General features: G+C 45.2%; 1 protein-coding gene across 1 annotated transcript in view; it reads left to right on the forward strand.

Moving 5' to 3' along the window:
• The first annotated feature begins 2,606 nt into the window (after positions 1–2,606).
• The window catches only part of LOC8024694 (TNF receptor-associated factor 2), a 30,423-nt gene continuing 13,780 nt past the window's right edge, over positions 2,607–19,249 (forward strand). The window contains exons 1-2 of the mRNA XM_002406598.4: positions 2,607–2,684; positions 10,595–10,633. Coding sequence (XP_002406642.3) covers positions 10,607–10,633 — 27 coding nt within the window. The 5' untranslated portion in view covers positions 2,607–2,684; positions 10,595–10,606. The remainder of the gene's footprint in view (positions 2,685–10,594; positions 10,634–19,249) is intronic.

Below are 19,249 nucleotides of genomic sequence, written 5' to 3' on the forward strand. Positions count from 1 at the left end.
CGCGTTACTGAAAAAACAGTAACCAATTACAATTATAATTACTTGATTAAAATATGACTGATTACAGTAATAAATTACTGCATCACAAAAGTAATTCACACATTACCAGAATAATTCATTACTTTTCACGTTACTTTTAAACTTTTTATTACGAAATCAAAAATGCATACACATGTTCAAAGTGGTCATATTTACTTTCTTTTTGTCATACACACCCTGTTCAAACTTCAACAGCAGTCGTCGTTTGAAGTTCTTGTCAGTCATCTTCCCACGTTTCCTAGTGAAGATATCTGCCGCGACGCTGAAGACCCTCTCGATGGATGCGCTTCGGGGAAGAGTGGTGTTGTAGCGCATAAACACTTTGCGTGCCAGTTCGTGGTTGCCGAGTGCTTCGACGGACGCTTCCGAGTCCTCTAGGAAGCGAAGCGCTTCTTTGTTGCGACCGCCTGCTGAAAGCGTTTCAGCTGGGGGCAGCGAAAAGCTGAAAAAAAATCGTCAGGGAACGGTTTGCCCGGAGCGTCAGCAGAGACGGCGGCCGTTGCGCAACCGTAGCAGCGACGACTGAGCTCGTCTGGCAGGAGACGATGAAGCTCCAGGTGACGCCCTTTAGTGGTCGCCTACAATTATATATGTTTTCGAAAAAGCTAAAATGATTGAGTCGAGGCAATTAACTCAATAATCGTAGCTCTGTCAGAAACATATAATTGATTACTTGTAATTGATTACAGAAAAATAATTGTAACTGAAGTGCAGCGAACGTTACCGCAGAAAAAGCAATCGAAGCGTTCAAAAGTTGCGATAAAATGTAATTGATTGCAAGCAATCATTTCCTTGTAACTCGTTGCGTGCAAGTCTGGAAAGGGCGTAACGTAACTGATGAACGAGGTGAATGGTAGGAAGAGACCTCAACGTTCCGATTTGCTTAGACGACCACTGCATTGTGCCCGTGTTCAACCTGATGAAACAAGTTTACTCTGGCTTAACACAACACAAAAGACAAGAACAACACAGACGTTTCGCCACCTATCCGGGTGGCATCATCAGTATGTACTGGCCCGGTGGTGGGGAGAGTCGTCTGGTTTTGAATCTCCCCACCGTGCACCGAAACAGTTCACACTGATGATGCCATCCGGATAGGTGGCGAAACGTCTGTGTTGTTCTTGTCTTTTGTGTTGTGTTAAGCCAGAGTAAACTTGTTTCATTATGACTCCCCCTGGCTTTTGGAACCTATTTATGTTCAACCTGATTTCAATATTTCCTCCTTGATGATTCCGCGATTTAAATACGAAACAAATGCACATAGCATCAAATGATAGACAATCGATGAATAAAAATAGATTGTTGGGATTATTTTTGCGGCAAAGATTTGATATAAATCGTTACACTTAGCACAGCCTGGTAAAAATCACGATTTAAATCTTGATTTTTATCCTCCACCCTGCTTGGAACTGTTTGTAAATAGATGAAATCGATAAACTGCTTTGTTTGAGATGAAGACTGCGCTTTCCAAAGATGTGGTGCTCTTGTATTTTGCTTCGGTCTTTTCAACTCCGAAATTTGAAAATGTGGCTCGAGTGCACTGGAGACTTTATTGATATTGAGAATAATGTCACGGAAAAACGTGTAATGCATTTTTGGGTCGGTAAATCTCGGTGTAATCGTACCAACACTCTAGGCCCGTTCACGCACTTGCGTTTGCTTAGGACCGAGTTCTTGAGCTCTCATATGACAACACATTGGAACGCTGGCGCCATTTGTGTGCTGACCTTGGAACTTCCTTTAACTAGGTTTGGCGCTATTTGCAGGATCAAATCTATCTATGAGAAATGGTCGTTTTTTAGTGTCTCTTTTTCACGTGGGCCTTTCCTATATTTTACGTATACTACGTTAAAATAGCTCAAACGAAACCGGGGTCGGGGGTGGGAGAGGGGGAGGGTGTCGATGAGTGTGTTCAAACCTGTGTTCAAATAATAAAAAATAAAAAATAACTTTTAAAAAACTACCGCTCTTTTCTAAATTTGCCTGTAAGTCTTTTTTCTTCTGTTTTTTCCCCACAATTTAAGTAACAGGTTGAATTTGAAAACTCGCCGAGTTTCCAAGGTCAAACCTGAACGACGTGACTACGACCCCAGTGTTGCAGTTATATCAATCTGCGTGTTCTTACGCTCGTCCAGACATAAAGGAGAGTTTGTCTTTGAGCAATGTCGCGAAGCCACACTATCAGGGAACAGGCGTTAACGCTGCCCTTCGCACGCCAGTATTAAGCAATGCTCGCCACACGCGCCAAGTAAGGTACACGTAGTGAACGGCTGGCTCGCGTACAAGGATTCCGAACCACACCCATATCGTTATCTGCATGGTCTGGATCCCCTCACAACGTACCTTGAAATCACACACTAACGTCGCACGCGAAAAAAAAAATCCCACAAAATATCACGAATATAAAAAGAAAAGCAGCAAGGAATGTATTTCCTGCTGACTCGAACAATACCACAAATAGAAACGTACTCTAGAAATGTTCGACAATTCGTACAAGGCACAGCGACGGCACCGCGTTGGAATACAAAACGAAAACCGAGGCTGAGCGCGGCGCCCTCCAGCGGAGCGCCGCGCAGTACCTTATCAAGCGATAGCGCGACGGAGCATCAAAGGTCAACTTCCGGCAGGCCGCCGCCATACGACAGGTAAGTCTAAATTGCCGAAAAGAAACGACCGCATTGCTCGAACGCGTCGCCGTACTGTAACCGGACCCAGAAGGACCGCATTTTAATCTCATTGGGCCAGCGCGTGCTGTGCTGAATCCTTCTGCAATGGCCGTGCAGCGTTGGGGCTTTATCGCTAGTGTCCTGAGCCGAGCGAACGGCACGTCGTCGCGCGCGTCGCGGAGTGTCGGCGAATCCCGGCCTTTCCTATCACCGAAGAGGTTCGGATATTCGAAGCAACTTTGTTGTTTTCACAAGTGGCCAAGTTGGAGTCATGGGTGTTGCGTGCGGTGCGTGTCAAGTGATTTGCGCAGTTCGAGCGCTCCCCTGTCTCTTCGCTGCAGTATAATAGGTTGTCATTTTGAGTGGTCGCGGGTAGTCCGCTTTCCTAGCGGTCCCTCGCTCAACCTTTGTGGTGCCACTCGTTTCTCGACATATGGAACTATCAGGGGCGAAGAAACGCGGTAAAGTGAATTCTAAGGTAGAGATATCTCGGTATCTCAACTTCTTGGCTTGAGATATGTTTTAATTTTGTTTTTCTAGATTTTGTCGCTCAGCTCGCATTTTGTGCGGCTACAACGTGGGTGAATAACACGAAATTATTGGTTTCATTCCCTCGTTTTGTTTTTTTCGCGATAGAACTGCGTTGGAACCCTGACCATGGTTCTGGTTGTTCATTTGAGGGGAGGGGGGCGGGGGGGGGGGGGGGGGGGAGGACGAGCTTTGGGAATCACTCTGTTCTTCAAACATGAACAGAGATAAACCCCGGGTACAATTATTTCTTGCGGGCGCTCATGAGTTGTGCTTTGTTCAAAACTCCGTTCACAATTACTACCTTAGTCTGTGTGCTTGAGAAGTTTTCTAGATGACGATACACAATTTAAATTACCATGAAAGGGTTTGAAAAAAAAAAGAAAAACAATCGGACGAACAGCGGGACATGGAAAGTCAACGGAAGGCGCGAAAGGATCTGCGCGACCAAAAGTGCCATACGGCTGGCTTTCCACGACTGGCCAAACGCTCACAGTGATGTCTTAAAGGGCAACTCCGGTCAAAAATCGAACCAAGTTCAATTACTAATATCGATTTATGGCACGAAATATGATCACCGCCGAAATGTTACGTAAAAGTGAAGCCGCGTACTCCACCAAAAAACTGATAATAAACACAAGACCAGATGCCTTTAGCAGGCGACCAGCGGAGTATACCAGAAACGTGTCTTCCTTCCTATCCACGTACTTTTTTTATTGTAGCACAATAATATTTCTTTTGCGATCTCGTTCTTAGTAGTCAAGCAACACTCGGCTACGCCGTAACGGTGGTGTTTTTTTTTTCCGTGCCCTTCCTTCGTTGTGTAAGTAGTTATTACAGATGATTCCTGCGTTTCCTACTTTTTTTAGCGGTTTCCGTGAACCTGCAGTGATTTGTTTCTTTTTTTTTTTGCATATTGGTGCGGTTGTGTGTAAACTATGCAATCAAGCTGTGCTGTTTTGTACTGCGGCACCACATGAACGCAACAAATACTAGCTATGGCCCTAGAAAGTAGTCTCCCGAGAGGAGAACGTACGCTCAGCGACACGCTACATGCAAAAGCGTCAGCCGTAGGTTCACCGCGCTTAAATCAGCCCAGTGATATTGTAAGTACCCAACCACAAAAACTGTAGTGCACAGTAAACTAGTCAGGGAGCACCCACCTGCAAACAGCCGTACAGAGCTTGAAACCCACACCGCTCAATAGTATGATGCTAGTGTCACTTCCTTATCATCGATTTCCATTTCCGCGAGCGAGGAAAAAAAATATAGCAATGCAGTCACCAGTGGCGTAGCTACGCCTTCCGGCACCCGGGGCCCTTAGGCCCCATTAGTGGGATAAATTCTGATTTCATGGACGGAAATAACTGCAATTTCAGACTGTCAAATTGGCCGGTTTGGGTTCAAAAACGCGATGACTCCAAGCTTCCACCGTGCTTTAATCACACGCGCTCTCGAACACGGCGTCCGCAACTGACAAGTAGCCAGGATCACAACTCGTGACATCAGGGCAAGGCAAATTCTGGTCAGGGGGACCACAAGAGAGCCCAACCAAAATCGCTAATAACAGACGCCTTTAAAACGACATTATATTACATTCACAATTAAGACATGGAAAGCACTATATTCCTCCAGCGCATTCGCGGCGAGAAGTTTGGGTACCACCGCCTAGTGGAATTTTTTCACAACCCAGAGTGAGGGTACTACAACTTCCTCTGCTGGTGCAAGCGCGTGCAATGCCAAGCTTCTGTGCACTATGAAAATTAAAGCACCACCGAGTGGATAGCACGTGCACTACCCAGAGTGAGCAAAACAGAAGCGCACCTTGCGAGCTTCTCACCGCGAATCAACTGTAAAGGCCGGTTTACACAATGGCGTTTGATTCTGTCGAGTATAATGTGATTTATTGTATAGCCGCCGGCACACTAGCACCATATAGTGGGTGGACCGGGAACTATTCCAATCTGTGTATAACTTGACTGAAGATTTTGCAGCGCGAGACTAAATCAACGCGCTACTGATGTGAAATGGTCGCCTATAAGTTATAACTAGAGACGCCGCGAACCTCCCGAAGTTCAGGTTCGAAAGGTTAGAAATTTTCGAACCTCCCCAAGGTTCGAACTTGTAAAGTTCAGAAGAATTCCACCAAGGTTCAAATTCGAATAATTCGAAAACTTTGAAGTTCGAACTTTGTCGGACTTTTGTTCAGCAGTGCGAAGTTCATTGAACTTTTAAACTCATCAGGTTTGAAAGTTCGCGAATTGTTGAATTGCTTAGCTTCATAAGTTCGAAAATGTCGAATTTCACAGCATGAAAAATCAGAAGTTCGAAAACAAACAATTTTCACAGCGCCAAAAATTTGAAAGTTCGAAAATCGTGGTATTATCGACGTTTCAAAACTTTGCCAACCCTTCGAACCCCTCGGTTTGATCTTCGAACCAAGGTTCGAAAATGGTTCGCGGCATCTTTACTTATAACATTGCCAGAATTACTTCAAGTCCACACTGAAAGAATTAGGCATAAAACAAAACAAAAAAAAACAAAAAAAACGTAAAAATAAGTAGGCCGGTCAGAAATGATCCAAAGCTACCCAGTAGCTGGCGCCAGTGTGCCAGCGGTTGCAACGAATCACAGCACGTCACACTCTTCACAGGGAAACGCCAATGTGTGAAGCAGGCCTTCAGGCTCCATCCTCGCGCGCATACAGCGCGACGCCGTTAGTACGAACAGGCGATCGTTGGTATTATCGAGTTTTCTTACACAACCGAAAGTGGATTAATCAGAGCTCCGGTCCGACGGTAGGCATTTTTAATAGGCACCATACGGTTTCACAGCGAAGCGGTATATGACTCGTTGGTCGGGTTTTTTCGTGTCCATCGACAGGACAGTAGTTGACAGAAAACCCTCGCGCGCGCCTTATCATTGTTCGCGCACGCATTACCATCTGTCATATGGTTATGACACTTGCTTCAATAAGAGAACCACAAAACAAGTGTCAAAACCACATGATAGATGATAAGGCGCGCGCTAACAATGTGAAGCACGTAGCACTCCCCGCATGCGTTTCGCGGTAAAGATAACGGTGGCATAAGCTGCCATGGCAACGGCAGAGAACGAAGTGGTGAGTGACGTCACTACCTCCGCTAACAATGCGAAGCACGTAGAGCTCCCGCATGCGTTTCTCGGTGAATATTGCGCTTGCATAAGCTGCCGCGGCAACGGCAGAGAACGAAGGAGGGGGGCTGACGTCACTACCTCCGTTAACAATGCGAAACACGTAGCGCTCCCACATGCGTTTCTCGGTAAAGATCGCGGTTGCATAAGCTGCCGCGGCAACGGCAGCGTACGAAATTAAGTATTTCATATATAAAAAAAGTTATGGTACAGTGCATTTACTTTTCTTTCGTCAATCATTTGGTATAGACCCTCTTGCTGTTTCCAAACATGAAGTGCCTTCTGCGTCCCAAGCGACTTCCGGTCGCACCGTCTTTGCAAGCCTGTTGAGCTTGCTTATGTCACTAGTGCTAGAAAACACAAATGCTACACGGACAACAAAGTTATAGGTTTAACAAGGGCCTTCGGCTGTACAATATTGCATCTTGAAGGAGGCAAGTTGGTTTACAAGAATACTGGAAACATTTTAACTGATCTCTCACTCCTTCGTTCTTTCGGCGTTCACCGGGATAATTAGTGGCTAAACGTTTCATCTTCATTTCAAGCAGCGGTGTTAAGGTGTCCTTTGTTCATAATGAAATTTATGCAAAATTACAAGCGAGATGGGGAAGAATGGCGAAAATAATCCCTGGAGAAGTGGAACAAAGAGGGAAAAAGACAAACAGAAATCTGCAAACACAGCTAGGTGACTGCATGGTGCGCTACCTAAAAAAATTCGCCTCGTCCGGTATCGAACCAGGGACTTCTCCATTTCCAGTGGAGCGCACTATCAACTAAGCTAACCAGGAATTAGATGTCAGTATAGCAAATAGGTGTTATCAGCTGCCATTAGTCTAACACTAACAAGGGTGAACGGCCTGCATTTTAAGGTTATGATGATAATGCAATTAATGCAAATTTGCAAGCCAGTTGTGCAAGAATGGAGAAAATAATCTCTGCAAAAGCGGCACAAAGGGGACAACAGGACAAACACAAATCTCCCAAAACAGCCAGGTGACAGGTGCGCAACCAAAAAAATCCACCTGGTCCTCGAGAGGTCCCTGGTTTAATACCAGGACCAGGCGGATTTTTCGGTCGCGCACCTCTCACCTAGCTGTGTTTGGAGATTTGTGTTGGTTGACGAATGATTGACAAATAAAAGTAAATACACTGTACCAAACTTTTTCCAAGTCAGTCAACCAATCCAAGTCAGCTAACCACCGAGCATGGGTCATGCGTTGAGTAACGTTAGTTAAGAATCTCTCTACAGTGAGAACGGAGAACCTTACCGTGTGCCACAGTTTTTACCGAGAAACACATGCGGGGAGCGCTACGTGCTTCGCATTGTTAGGGGGGCTAGTGACGTCACTCCCCACTTCGTACTCTGCCGTTGCCGCGGCAGCTTATGCAACCGCAAGCTTTACCGAGAAACGCATGCGGGGAGCGCTACGTGCTTCGCATTGTTAGCGGGGCTAGTGACGTCACTCCTCACTTCGTACTCTGCCGTTGCCGCGGCAGCTTATGCAACCGCAATCTTTACCGAGAAACACATGCGGGGAGCGCTACGTGCTTCGCATTGTTAGCGGGGCTAGTGACGTCACTCCCCACTACGTACTCTGCCGTTGCCGCGGCAGCTTATGCAACCACAACCTTTACCGAGAAACGCATGCGAGGAGAGCTACGTGCTTCGCGTTGTTAGCGCGGCTAGTGACGTCACTCCCCACTTCGTACTCTGCCGTTGCCGCGGCAGCTTATGCAACCGCAACCTTTACCGAGAAACGCATGCGAGGAGAGCTACGTGCTTCGCATTGTTAGCGGGGCTAGTGACGTCACTCCCCACTTCGTACTCTGCCGTTGCCGCGGCAGCTTATGCAACCGCAACCTTTACCGAGAAACGCATGCGAGGAGAGCTACGTGCTTCGCGTTGTTAGCGCGGCTAGTGACGTCACTCCCCACTTCGTACTCTGCCGTTGCCGCGGCAGCTTATGCAACCGCAACCTTTACCGAGAAACGCATGCGAGGAGAGCTACGTGCTTCGCATTGTTAGCGGGGCTAGTGACGTCACTCCCCACTTCGTACTCTGCCGTTGCCGCGGCAGCTTATGCAACCACAACCTTTACCGAGAAACGCATGCGAGGAGAGCTACGTGCTTCGCGTTGTTAGCGCGGCTAGTGACGTCACTCCCCACTTCGTACTCTGCCGTTGCCGCGGCAGCTTATGCAACCGCAACCTTTACCGAGAAACGCATGCGAGGAGAGCTACGTGCTTCGCATTGTTAGCGGGGCTAGTGACGTCACTCCCCACTTCGTACTCTGCCGTTGCCGCGGCAGCTTATGCAACCGCAACCTTTACCGAGAAACGCATGCGAGGAGAGCTACGTGCTTCGCGTTGTTAGCGGGGCTAGTGACGTCACTCCCCGCTTCCGAGAAACGCATGCGAGGAGAGCTACGTGCTTCGCGTTGTTAGCGGGGCTAGTGACGTCACTCCCCACTTCGTACTCTGCCGTTGCCGCGGCAGCTTATGCAACCACAACCTTTACCGAGAAACGCATGCGAGGAGAGCTACGTGCTTCGCGTTGTTAGCGGGGCTAGTGACGTCACTCCCCACTTCGTACTCTGCCGTTGCCGCGGCAGCTTATGCAACCACAACCTTTACCGAGAAACGCATGCGAGGAGAGCTACGTGCTTCGCGTTGTTAGCGGGGCTGGTGACGTCACTCCCCACTTCGTACTCTGCCGTTGCCGCGGCAGCTTATGCAACGGCAACCTTTACCGAGAAACGCATGCGAGAGCTACGTGCTTCGCGTTGTTAGCGGGGCTGGTGACGTCACTCCCCACTTCGTACTCTGCCGTTGCCGCGGCAGCTTATGCAACCGCAACCTTTACCGAGAAACGCATGCGAGGAGAGCTACGTGCTTCGCGTTGTTAGCGGGGCTAGTGACGTCACTCCCCGCTTCCGAGAAACGCATGCGAGGAGAGCTACGTGCTTCGCGTTGTTAGCGGGGCTAGTGACGTCACTCCCCACTTCGTACTCTGCCGTTGCCGCGGCAGCTTATGCAACCACAACCTTTACCGAGAAACGCATGCGAGGAGAGCTACGTGCTTCGCGTTGTTAGCGGGGCTAGTGACGTCACTCCCCACTTCGTACTCTGCCGTTGCCGCGGCAGCTTATGCAACCACAACCTTTACCGAGAAACGCATGCGAGGAGAGCTACGTGCTTCGCGTTGTTAGCGGGGCTGGTGACGTCACTCCCCACTTCGTACTCTGCCGTTGCCGCGGCAGCTTATGCAACGGCAACCTTTACCGAGAAACGCATGCGAGAGCTACGTGCTTCGCGTTGTTAGCGGGGCTGGTGACGTCACTCCCCACTTCGTACTCTGCCGTTGCCGCGGCAGCTTATGCAACCGCAACCTTTACCGAGAAACGCATGCGAGGAGAGCTACGTGCTTCGCGTTGTTCGCGCGAGCCTTATCATCTATCATGTGGTTTCGACACTTGTTTTGTAGTTTTCTTATTGAAGCAAGTGTCAAAACCCCATGATAGGGGATAAGGAGCGCGCGCACGATGGTTTTCTGTCGACTACTGTACTGTCGACGGGCACAAAAAAAAAAAAAAAAAACGAACAAAGAGTCATATACAGCTTCGCTGTAAAACTGTTTTATAGCCATTCAGCGTGGCCGCCGTAGGAGCGGAGACTAAAAAAGAAATCAGTGGAATCTGCTCATGTTAAGCGCCAATTTAGACGGTAATGCTTGGTTTCCGCCATCAACCTGTCTGAGTAAAATGGAATGAAATAAAACTGAGAATGTCGAATCGCGTTTGTCGCGCATTGTTACATGTTTTCCCCCTGGATATTGGTTATTAAAGGAGCCCGTTCTCATACTTCTTGTTGCAAAGCAGCGCCTGCAATCATTAATGAAAGCTATTTCCTTTTTACCAAACGACTCTGTTTTAAGACGCATTTCTAAATTAAAAAATAACGTAGAAGATCTGTAAAAACTGGCGACATATTACGGAAGTATCAAATATCTTGAGATGAAAGCTCGCCAGTGCGCGTATGGTGTTTTGCTATGTTACTTGATTTGTTGTTTCAGTTGCCATTCCTGTGAGTGTCATCTGAGAAATGAAGACATTGACACATTTTGACCACTTGGCCTTTATCAAAGCCGAGCCTTTCTCAAAGCTTGTTCGGTAACTTGTTCGTTTCAGAAAGACGTCGCCATGGAGGACGATACTGACGTCAACGTTGTGAGTAGACGCAAACTCGTATTTTATGCTACTCATGAGTAGAATAACATAAGAAATTATTATTTTTCTTTAGGGGTCGGCTAATAAATTGCAAAAATAAAATTCAAAACAGATAGATAAAGAAAAAAAACTGGCACCACATAATGAAGTGTATCCACCTATTCAAATAAAGAGGTATATATTCGAATATTGAGGTGAGTAAAATTGCAGTAAATAAAACGGTTTTAATAAATTTCACTTTCTGTTTGCCTGCAACGCCAAACATTCTCCTTACCCTCCCCTCAGCGAAAAGACAGCCAGTCCCATGGGGCACCCCTAGTTTTAAAGAGTTAAGATATATGAAAATGTTTAGGAGACCTTAATGTTAAGAAGGCGGTAGGACCCATTGGTTTGTCACCAAAAGTGTTGAAGTTTCCTCATCAGTTTTCGCAAGCGGCTTACAGATTAGTTTTTATGAATCGTTAGAAGAGGACGTGTCCAGCCAAATGAATGGAAATTTTCGAATGTGACACCAATTTATAAGCGTGGGTTAAAACAAAACACTGAAAACTGTCACCCCATTTCGCTGAGCTGTATATATGCTGTAACATTTTAGAGCACATTGTATATAGTAATGTTGTGAAACATTTAGACACAAACAGTTTCTTTTATCTATTCAGCGTGGTTTTAGAAAGGGTATCTCATACGTGACACAGCTTGTTAAACTTTATCACGACACAGATCCAGCTGCTTAGAGGGGAGGTGAAACGCATAGTATTTTCATGAACTTCCGTAAAGCCTTTGAAAAAGTGTCTCACCCTTCATTGTCGTATAAATTAAGTACCTTAACTTTGGTCATACCGTTGGATTGAAAATGGTATTAAACTAAACAGTTATGGTATACATGGTGAAAAAATCTAATTTTATTGATGTGACCTCTGGCGTGCCACAAGGTCAGTGTTGGAGCCTTTTTTTTTATTTCATGTGTTCATCAATGATACATCGACTGTGAGGCTGTTTGCAGACGATTGTTTGTTCATACAGCAGAGTAGAAAGTGTTAGTGATTCTTTTCTTTTGCAACCAGATCTGAATAGGATTTCTGAGTGGTGCAAGGGTTGGAAACTATGGCTTCATGCTGATAAGTGTGTCCACTCTACTCCTAGGATGAAACGTAACTTTATCCTCACATGTTGTGTCATTGTTGGTCAGAAATTGAATCAAAGCACTGATGTAAAGCATCTGTAGATTAATTTATCTAGCGCTTTTTGTTTTGATGTTCATGTCAGTTAGACCAATAAAAAAGCTGGCTGTACATTAAATTTTCTTTTTCGTAATGTGCATAGCGCTACAAAAACAATTTAAGAAAACAGCCTAACGCTGTTCAGTGAGACCGACACGTGAATACGCGTGCGTAGTGTGGGACCTGCACCAAAAGTATCATATAGATAAGCTGTAAAAAATTAAGAGCCTTGAAGCAAAGCTTGTCTCGGGACATTGTAGTGAAAGTGTAACAGAAATTAAAAGCACAACTGGATGGAAACCATTATTTTAAGGCAAAACAACAACACCAACCACAACTGTCTTTTTTTAGTTTTTGCATGCTGTCTTTAAAAACCCGACAGGAATTAACAAAAATGGTTATTTAGAATTACCAAACTGTGTCCAGTCGCGTAAATCATTCAACGAAAATAAAAAAAAAACTATTTTGTCGCGTCAAATACAAGAAATATTAACTCTTTCCTCGCACTATCACCGAGTGGAATGTATTGCCCAAGTCTGCTATTATAAGTATTAACATGGGGCCGCCTCTCTCAGGAAGGGATTCCGATTTTAAATGCACTAGCATTTATTTCGATAGAACTAGGCTATACTTACTACTTACTGTACTAGGCTGTACTTACCTGCTATAATGCTTCGGCGCTGCAGGTTGTTCCTTTAAATAAATAAATAAGTAAATAAAAGTATACTCTTAAAAATAGGGAGTATTGGTTCGTCCCTTTGGGGAGTAACTGCGATGTATCACTGGGAGGGATCTCCTAAAGTGGAGATAGCTGTTTTCACTTTCTCCTTTGTTTAGTTCATTTGCGCTGAAGCTTTTTGGGGCTAACATTTTGTTCTCTTACAACTGATTTCTTGCTCCCTACCGCAAAGCCTCAGGGATGGGGTTTGCCCGTTCGGGTATCAGTTGTGGTTTCTTAAGCTCGTCGTTCTAACAATTGTGGAGAAAGGCCCGTGTACACACTTGCGTTCAGAGAGACCGCTACGACTACGAACGAATGCAACCGGTTGAAGCGACGAGTTGTCCGGGCAACTAAGCACCAAACCGCCGTGCCGTTCGTGTTCGTTCGCAACGCAAGGTGTTGAGCCGGGCTGAACGTTTAAGCGCGATTCAAACCAACGTGTTTTGTGCGCACGTAGGCCATGTGCTTCCCGGAAATTGTGTATTTCATGAGGTTCTTTCACTTTCCGGGGCGCTTTCCGAGAGACAACCATGCGCTTTCGTTAGGACGGTGCCACGGTGCGTCTTCGGGCGAGCGGAGAGCATCTGCGCCAGACGGCGAAGAAACGCGGAGCCGGAACTAGTGCCCTTCACCGATTGGTCGGGAGAGGCGCGCCCTACTACGTCACGGCGCGTTTTTGTGCGCGTTCAGAAAAAGTTGAAATTATCCAACTTTCTTATGCGCGCCAGGAAGGCGCAAGGAATCAGCGCGACGTCGCGAAATACGCAATTTCCGGGAAGCGCACGGCCTACGCGCGCACAAAAACGCGTTGGTTTGGATCGCGCTTTAAAGGGGCACTGACACCCCAAAGGTCGTATTTATTTTTATTGTCTAAAACGATGCAAGTTGCAGTCATAGACACGCAAAAAAAACCGCATCGCGAAAAAAAATTTTCCCGCGCGCGCGCGCGCCTTTTTATTTTTGGCGTTTGATTTTCCCGCCTCTCGCCTCCTCGCTTCTTTTGATCGGTGACGTCAAAAATCAGGAAATTTAGAAGCTTTGTAGGCGACATCTCTATAACATTTAATAACGGCAATCCTAAAACATGTTTTTTAACGCAATTGCGAACGCACTGCGGCCCTTCTTTTTGAAATACCAAAAATCGGGAGTTCGTTGTGGTGCCGTCTCCTGGATTTGTATCCTCCAACGGAAAACAGGCGACACCGCTCAAAACCGGTCCGCGGCAACGCCGCCGCTCACTTGCGCTCACTCCTTTCCTCCTCGCTTTGGGTCGCCATGGCAACAGCAGGGGGTGGTGAAAGAAAGTCGACTCTCAGGTCTCCTCAATTTTTGACGTCAAGGCACCGGCGCCGATCGCGCGGGAACTTCGAATTCGGCATTTGGAAATTGTTTTTTTACTTCACAAATACTGAATTCCAAAATTTCAAATTTTGAGGGTAATGTCCCGGCATCGTTTTCAATCGTTTCGGATAATAAAAAAAAATATGATTTTGATGTGTCAGTGCCCCTTTAAGCGCGAGACACATGGACGGCAGAATCGTCCGATCCGACAGTCCGAACGCCGCTCCGAATTGCCGCACGCGACAGTTTGAGACACACGCTTCCGACCTTGCATGCTTTTAATTGGGGAGTAAATTTCGTTCCCTTTGAGAGCAATCCTGGCACTTTTAGGGATGAACTTTAGAGCGCCGAGAGAGTAACTGAGGGAGTAAAAGGTATGCGTGGCCTAGCATGCCTTCCTCTTCCGAAAAGACATATGGTGTGACTTTTGGGAAGACTATTAAGAAAAGTCGCACCGTGTTGCTTTTTCGAGAAGGCAGCTCTTTTTCGAGAAGGCAGGTCTAATCCGAACGATGACGCTCAGGCAAAACCTCCAGGTAGGCTGTAACAGCCCACATTGCTGTGTTCTGTTTTACGAAAAGGTTCCTACAGCAACCTTCAGACAAAATGTAATTCTATTTACACTGTTACACTGCGCGTGCGTATGGTGTCAAACGCTATCGTGGATGGGAACATTCAATAGAGAAATATCATAGATTTATTCTTTTCAGAACTGATGCAGCGATTCGCTATATATTCTAAGTTCTAAAACCAAAACATACGACAGAAACATGTCACTTCAATAATTTGTACGGTTTATTTATTTTGAAGCGTTGCAAGCCAGCGACGTGCAGGCGCGGCTCGGATGATTGCGATGAGAAACATCGCGTATTGCGCGCGCGAATATCCAGGGAATCAGAAGAGATATTATTTCGAAACGAACTAACGAATTCGGCAGACAAAACAAACAATCTTACTTAAGGGAACTCCCAGAAACCTTGAATCGGCAAGCCAGATTAGAACTTTAGGCAAGATAAGCAAGGGTTCCACGGAGGGCAAACGTTGGAAAATTGTTAGCTACGATTCCTTGTTGCTCAGGACGCTAGATTATTGTGCCTCATATACCTTTGCACGATATGTTTTGTCCCTCAAGCAGAGTGTCGAACCAAAATTTTTATCGGTTCGGTTCGGGTTCGGGTTCATGGCTTTCGGTTCAGTTCCGGTTTAGTTCTGGGGAACAAAAATAACGGTTCAGACCGGTTCGAACCGGTTTAAACCAGAATATAAATCCCGCGTTGTTGTGGCAATAGCACTATTTACGCCGTGAAACGATCAACTATGTAGTTTTTTCTATCGTTGGTACAATCCACTTTTACTTTCAGGTACCAGAAATATGAAATTCTGTTATTTCATTTCGACCCAACAGTAAAAGCAAATCAATATTAACATACAAAACGTCATGTTTATACGACTCAACATCCCTTTTTTTCCCCAGAGTCACATACAGTTTACCTGATACAAAAGGTCGCCAAGTGTGGTACATCGCCTAAAATATTGTGATTGATACAACTTTGTGTCGGAGAATAAAATGTTAAATCGTGGTTGTTCCCAACTAAGGAATTAATTACAGTTCATAAAATCATGAAATGAGCACCTCGTCATGAACTACGGTTCACGCAGTACGTTCAACAATATATATATATGATGACGACACAACTGAGCTAAAAGCAATACAATTTTCAAAATGTCTCCAAAGTTTTAGGACAAACCCTTTCAGTATATTTTTATAGAAATATTGGGCGGCAATCCCAATGCCTGTTTTTCTAATCACCATTGTTTACACTTAGCACCGTGATGCAGGCGACGAATCATGCAGGAAGGAGGGATCGAAATTGTCCAATCTAACCTTTAAGCGCCTTAGTACTCAGATCGAATCTGGCCTAAAATAGCGCTTACCCAACTGAACATTTTCTTTTACTGTATAAGCTGGCATAGCCTGGCTGTTGAAGTTTGTTCTTGACCAGATACCAGTCAATTCAATTTTCAAATACGCATCACCCTTGCTAATGATGATTTTTGTTAAAAACAACAACAACAACCAAAATAGCATTTCGTGCTCTACTCGACATGGCAGCTACTTAATTGGACACTTTCTGATGGCTTGCATTCGTAATTTTCATATTTCCGCCACGCACCCCTGTGTACCTAGTTTTTATCCAGCCCACAGACACATAAAAGTTGTGTTCACCACATAAAAGAGGCAATAACAGACTTCTATATGTTTGAGAAGTTATATATGTGTCAGGAACACATATTTACTTAAATTAACTTAAAAAAAAAAGATTGTTTACTTTCGGCTTTCTCTTCTAGCGTGCCTGTCTAGGATAAAAGCGCCGGAAAAGATTTGCAGAGCATCTTTCAAATAATTTGGGGGTGCTTTTACTTATAATGTATAAATTTACCATGATCGGCCCTTCATTTCTGTTGTGAAATTTTCAGTCAGTAACTCAATATATTTTTATTATCAACAATAAATTGTACCTCATGAAGTTCACATAAGCGCTTGAGACCGACATGGGAGACGAGACTTGAAATTACGCCAGCGGTTGAGACAACGGAAAAGTGTTTTTTTTTTTTTTTATTTGCTCTGTTTAGCAGTGTGAAACAGTTGGTTGCAGGGTGTGCCAAAAAAGACTTTGTGCTCACATGGTAGATCGAAATTCAAATACACAAAATGTGCAGAAAGAGAGAGATAATAAATAAATGGTATCTTTCCAAAGAATTCCTTACACAACGCCTTACTGCAGAAAGAAATGCATAGAGATTCATGCAATGACATTCCTAATTATACATCAATAACGCAAAGGACAGACGAAGATTCTTAGAATCCTGATATAAATTACATTTGGCATCAGCTTGCATGAGCTAGAAACTTCGCGAAATACTGCCAGGGGAGTCAAATATGTTGCATTTACGTGCACTTGCTTTGTGTCCTCACTTTCCAGCTCTGTGCTTTATCAGTCATGTACTCTAACATTTCATTAGGCTGCCGTGTATCACCGCGAGACTGCTACAAATACTGCGCAACTTTCCAATTTGAACTTCTATTGATAGTGTGGCGAACATCGCATTTTACCATAAATCTGAACTGTTTAAAATCATTTGCACTTGACGTCATCGCACTATATGATTGTGGTCATTGCGACTTGTTCTTGCCAAGCAAATTAAATCCGTTGGTGCAAAATGCTCGCTGCACAAGGTTCGCGCTCAGTGTAAGCTATGCATTTGAGAGGTGTAAATTATTATTCATGGTGCATCGTCGTGAGGAACGCGCTTTCCGGCAAGAGTGGTTTTGCAAACAGAGTATCTTCAGGGGTTGCTTTCTGGTTTGCGCCGAAGATGCGGGGCAGAGGAATCTTTACAACACGGTATATTTTTAAAACTACCCCCCCCCCCCCCCCCCCCAAAGCTCTCCCCCTTATTTTTTTCTTTTTTCGTTGCTCCTGTAGATAATACCTTCTCTTCCTGAAGGACTGTCTCCCCCGTTTTAGGGGTTAATTCGACAATTATAAATGGGTCACTTGATAAAACAAGCCTCCACTGCTTATATTTTGCACCCAACTGTGAAGTTTAAACAAAATACAGAGCTAGCGGAAACTTGGCAAAGAACTTGAGACCGACACTCCTACGAGACTTGGGGTGTGGGTTTGTTTATACAGCCTGAACTTAGTCTGCCTCAACGGGCTACTTGTCTCTCAGCTGATACATTTAGCCAGTGCGGTACGACCGCTAGCCCGGGGTCTTTAATGTTCCTATGCGACTTTGAGCGCGGCTGCCAACGTTCGGCTGTCCCTCTGAGGCCACTAGATCTTTCGTTTCAAATATCCCTTCCGTGCACATTTGTAGATCTATGTAACGTCGGATTAATAAGTCACATTTAGTCATTTCAATACTTCTATTCTCGGGGACAACTTTACGAAGCAGTTCAGCAAGAACGAAAACATGTTTGGGTGCCTCAATGATGTGCTTTCAGTAAATACCGCTAAGAAGTATTCACTGGCGTTGATAACTTGCAAAAACACACATTAGATACTCCTCCGCGCAATGGCATACGCAGAAAAAAAAAAAGGAAAGAAACAGCTCTCCCCTCCTCAACTCGCAATTAGAGCGAGCGGCCACGTGATCTAACGCTAATTATATAACGTCATTGTTCATCATAGTCATGCGCTAGGGTTGGCAAAGCATAGATCATGGGCTGAGATTCAGATATTGTTAGAGTTGGGCTATTATCTAGAGTTCAACACGAGCTGTTGCCCGAATGTTTGGCGATACTGACTGTGATTAACCCGAGCACTCGACTTGGGGTCATGAAAATCGGATACGTCACGATATCACGTGACTCTCGGTGCGAAGTCATTATGTCATGTTAGGTCACGGTATCATCGACGGTAATAAATCTAGTGACGTACTCAAGTCCATTCGACTTGACTCAGTGAGACACGTGACGTCACGGGGTCACGTGAAACATGGTTAATCAGAGTGTCAATACAAAAATGCCATGAAAGCACGCAATTTCTTAGACATTGCAATTCGATATATGACGATTTGATCAATACATAGAAATACAGTTGCAATTTTTTATTCCCCAATATTCATTTTGAGATACTAACAAAAAAAAAAAGGTTCCTATCTATGCTATGAAGGTGGTTGGACAGCGAAGCTGTGGTACCATCTGTAACGATTGCCCACTGTGTTATATACCCTTTTTATGACAAACGCCACCAGGTGGTGCTCCAGTCTTTGACGATCCCGAGAACTTCCGTTTTATAAAAATAATGTACAACGAGCTGTTTAGACAAAGTTTACTGACATCAATTCAAAGGCACCGCACTCATAATATACAGATTGGTCTTCAAGCTTCTTCGCAGTATTTGGACCCTCCAATACAATTAAACACTTTACATAGGAACTGAAAAGAGTATTTTACCCCTCACGGGAAAATAGCGTACAAGAACAACTGATTCAGTTAAAAAAGAAATACGTGAAAAGAGATACAAAAAGGTCCAGCTCGGATGCCCTATCAGTAAGGGTCCCACCCATTACACCAAGGGAAGTGGCGTGAAAGAAAGAAAAATTCGGCCATTGGCCAACCGGACGTAGAGGCAGGACCATCGTCTCAGGAACTCCTGCTCTTCCAGCCAAAAAAAGTTTGCGGTCTAGATAGCGGTACAAAGAAGCACGAAGACAGGACAGCAGAGGCCACATGGCTCACGAACGACGCTGCTGGCCCACAGCAGCACAACGATTCTGCCACAGCACATGCTGGCCAACTGCTAAGAGGAGGAGGGCGAGTCT

This window comes from Ixodes scapularis, unplaced genomic scaffold (genome assembly GCF_016920785.2).
Source record: "Ixodes scapularis isolate PalLabHiFi unplaced genomic scaffold, ASM1692078v2 PGA_scaffold9__187_contigs__length_104089568, whole genome shotgun sequence".
NCBI classification, from domain to species: Eukaryota; Metazoa; Arthropoda; class Arachnida; order Ixodida; family Ixodidae; genus Ixodes; species Ixodes scapularis.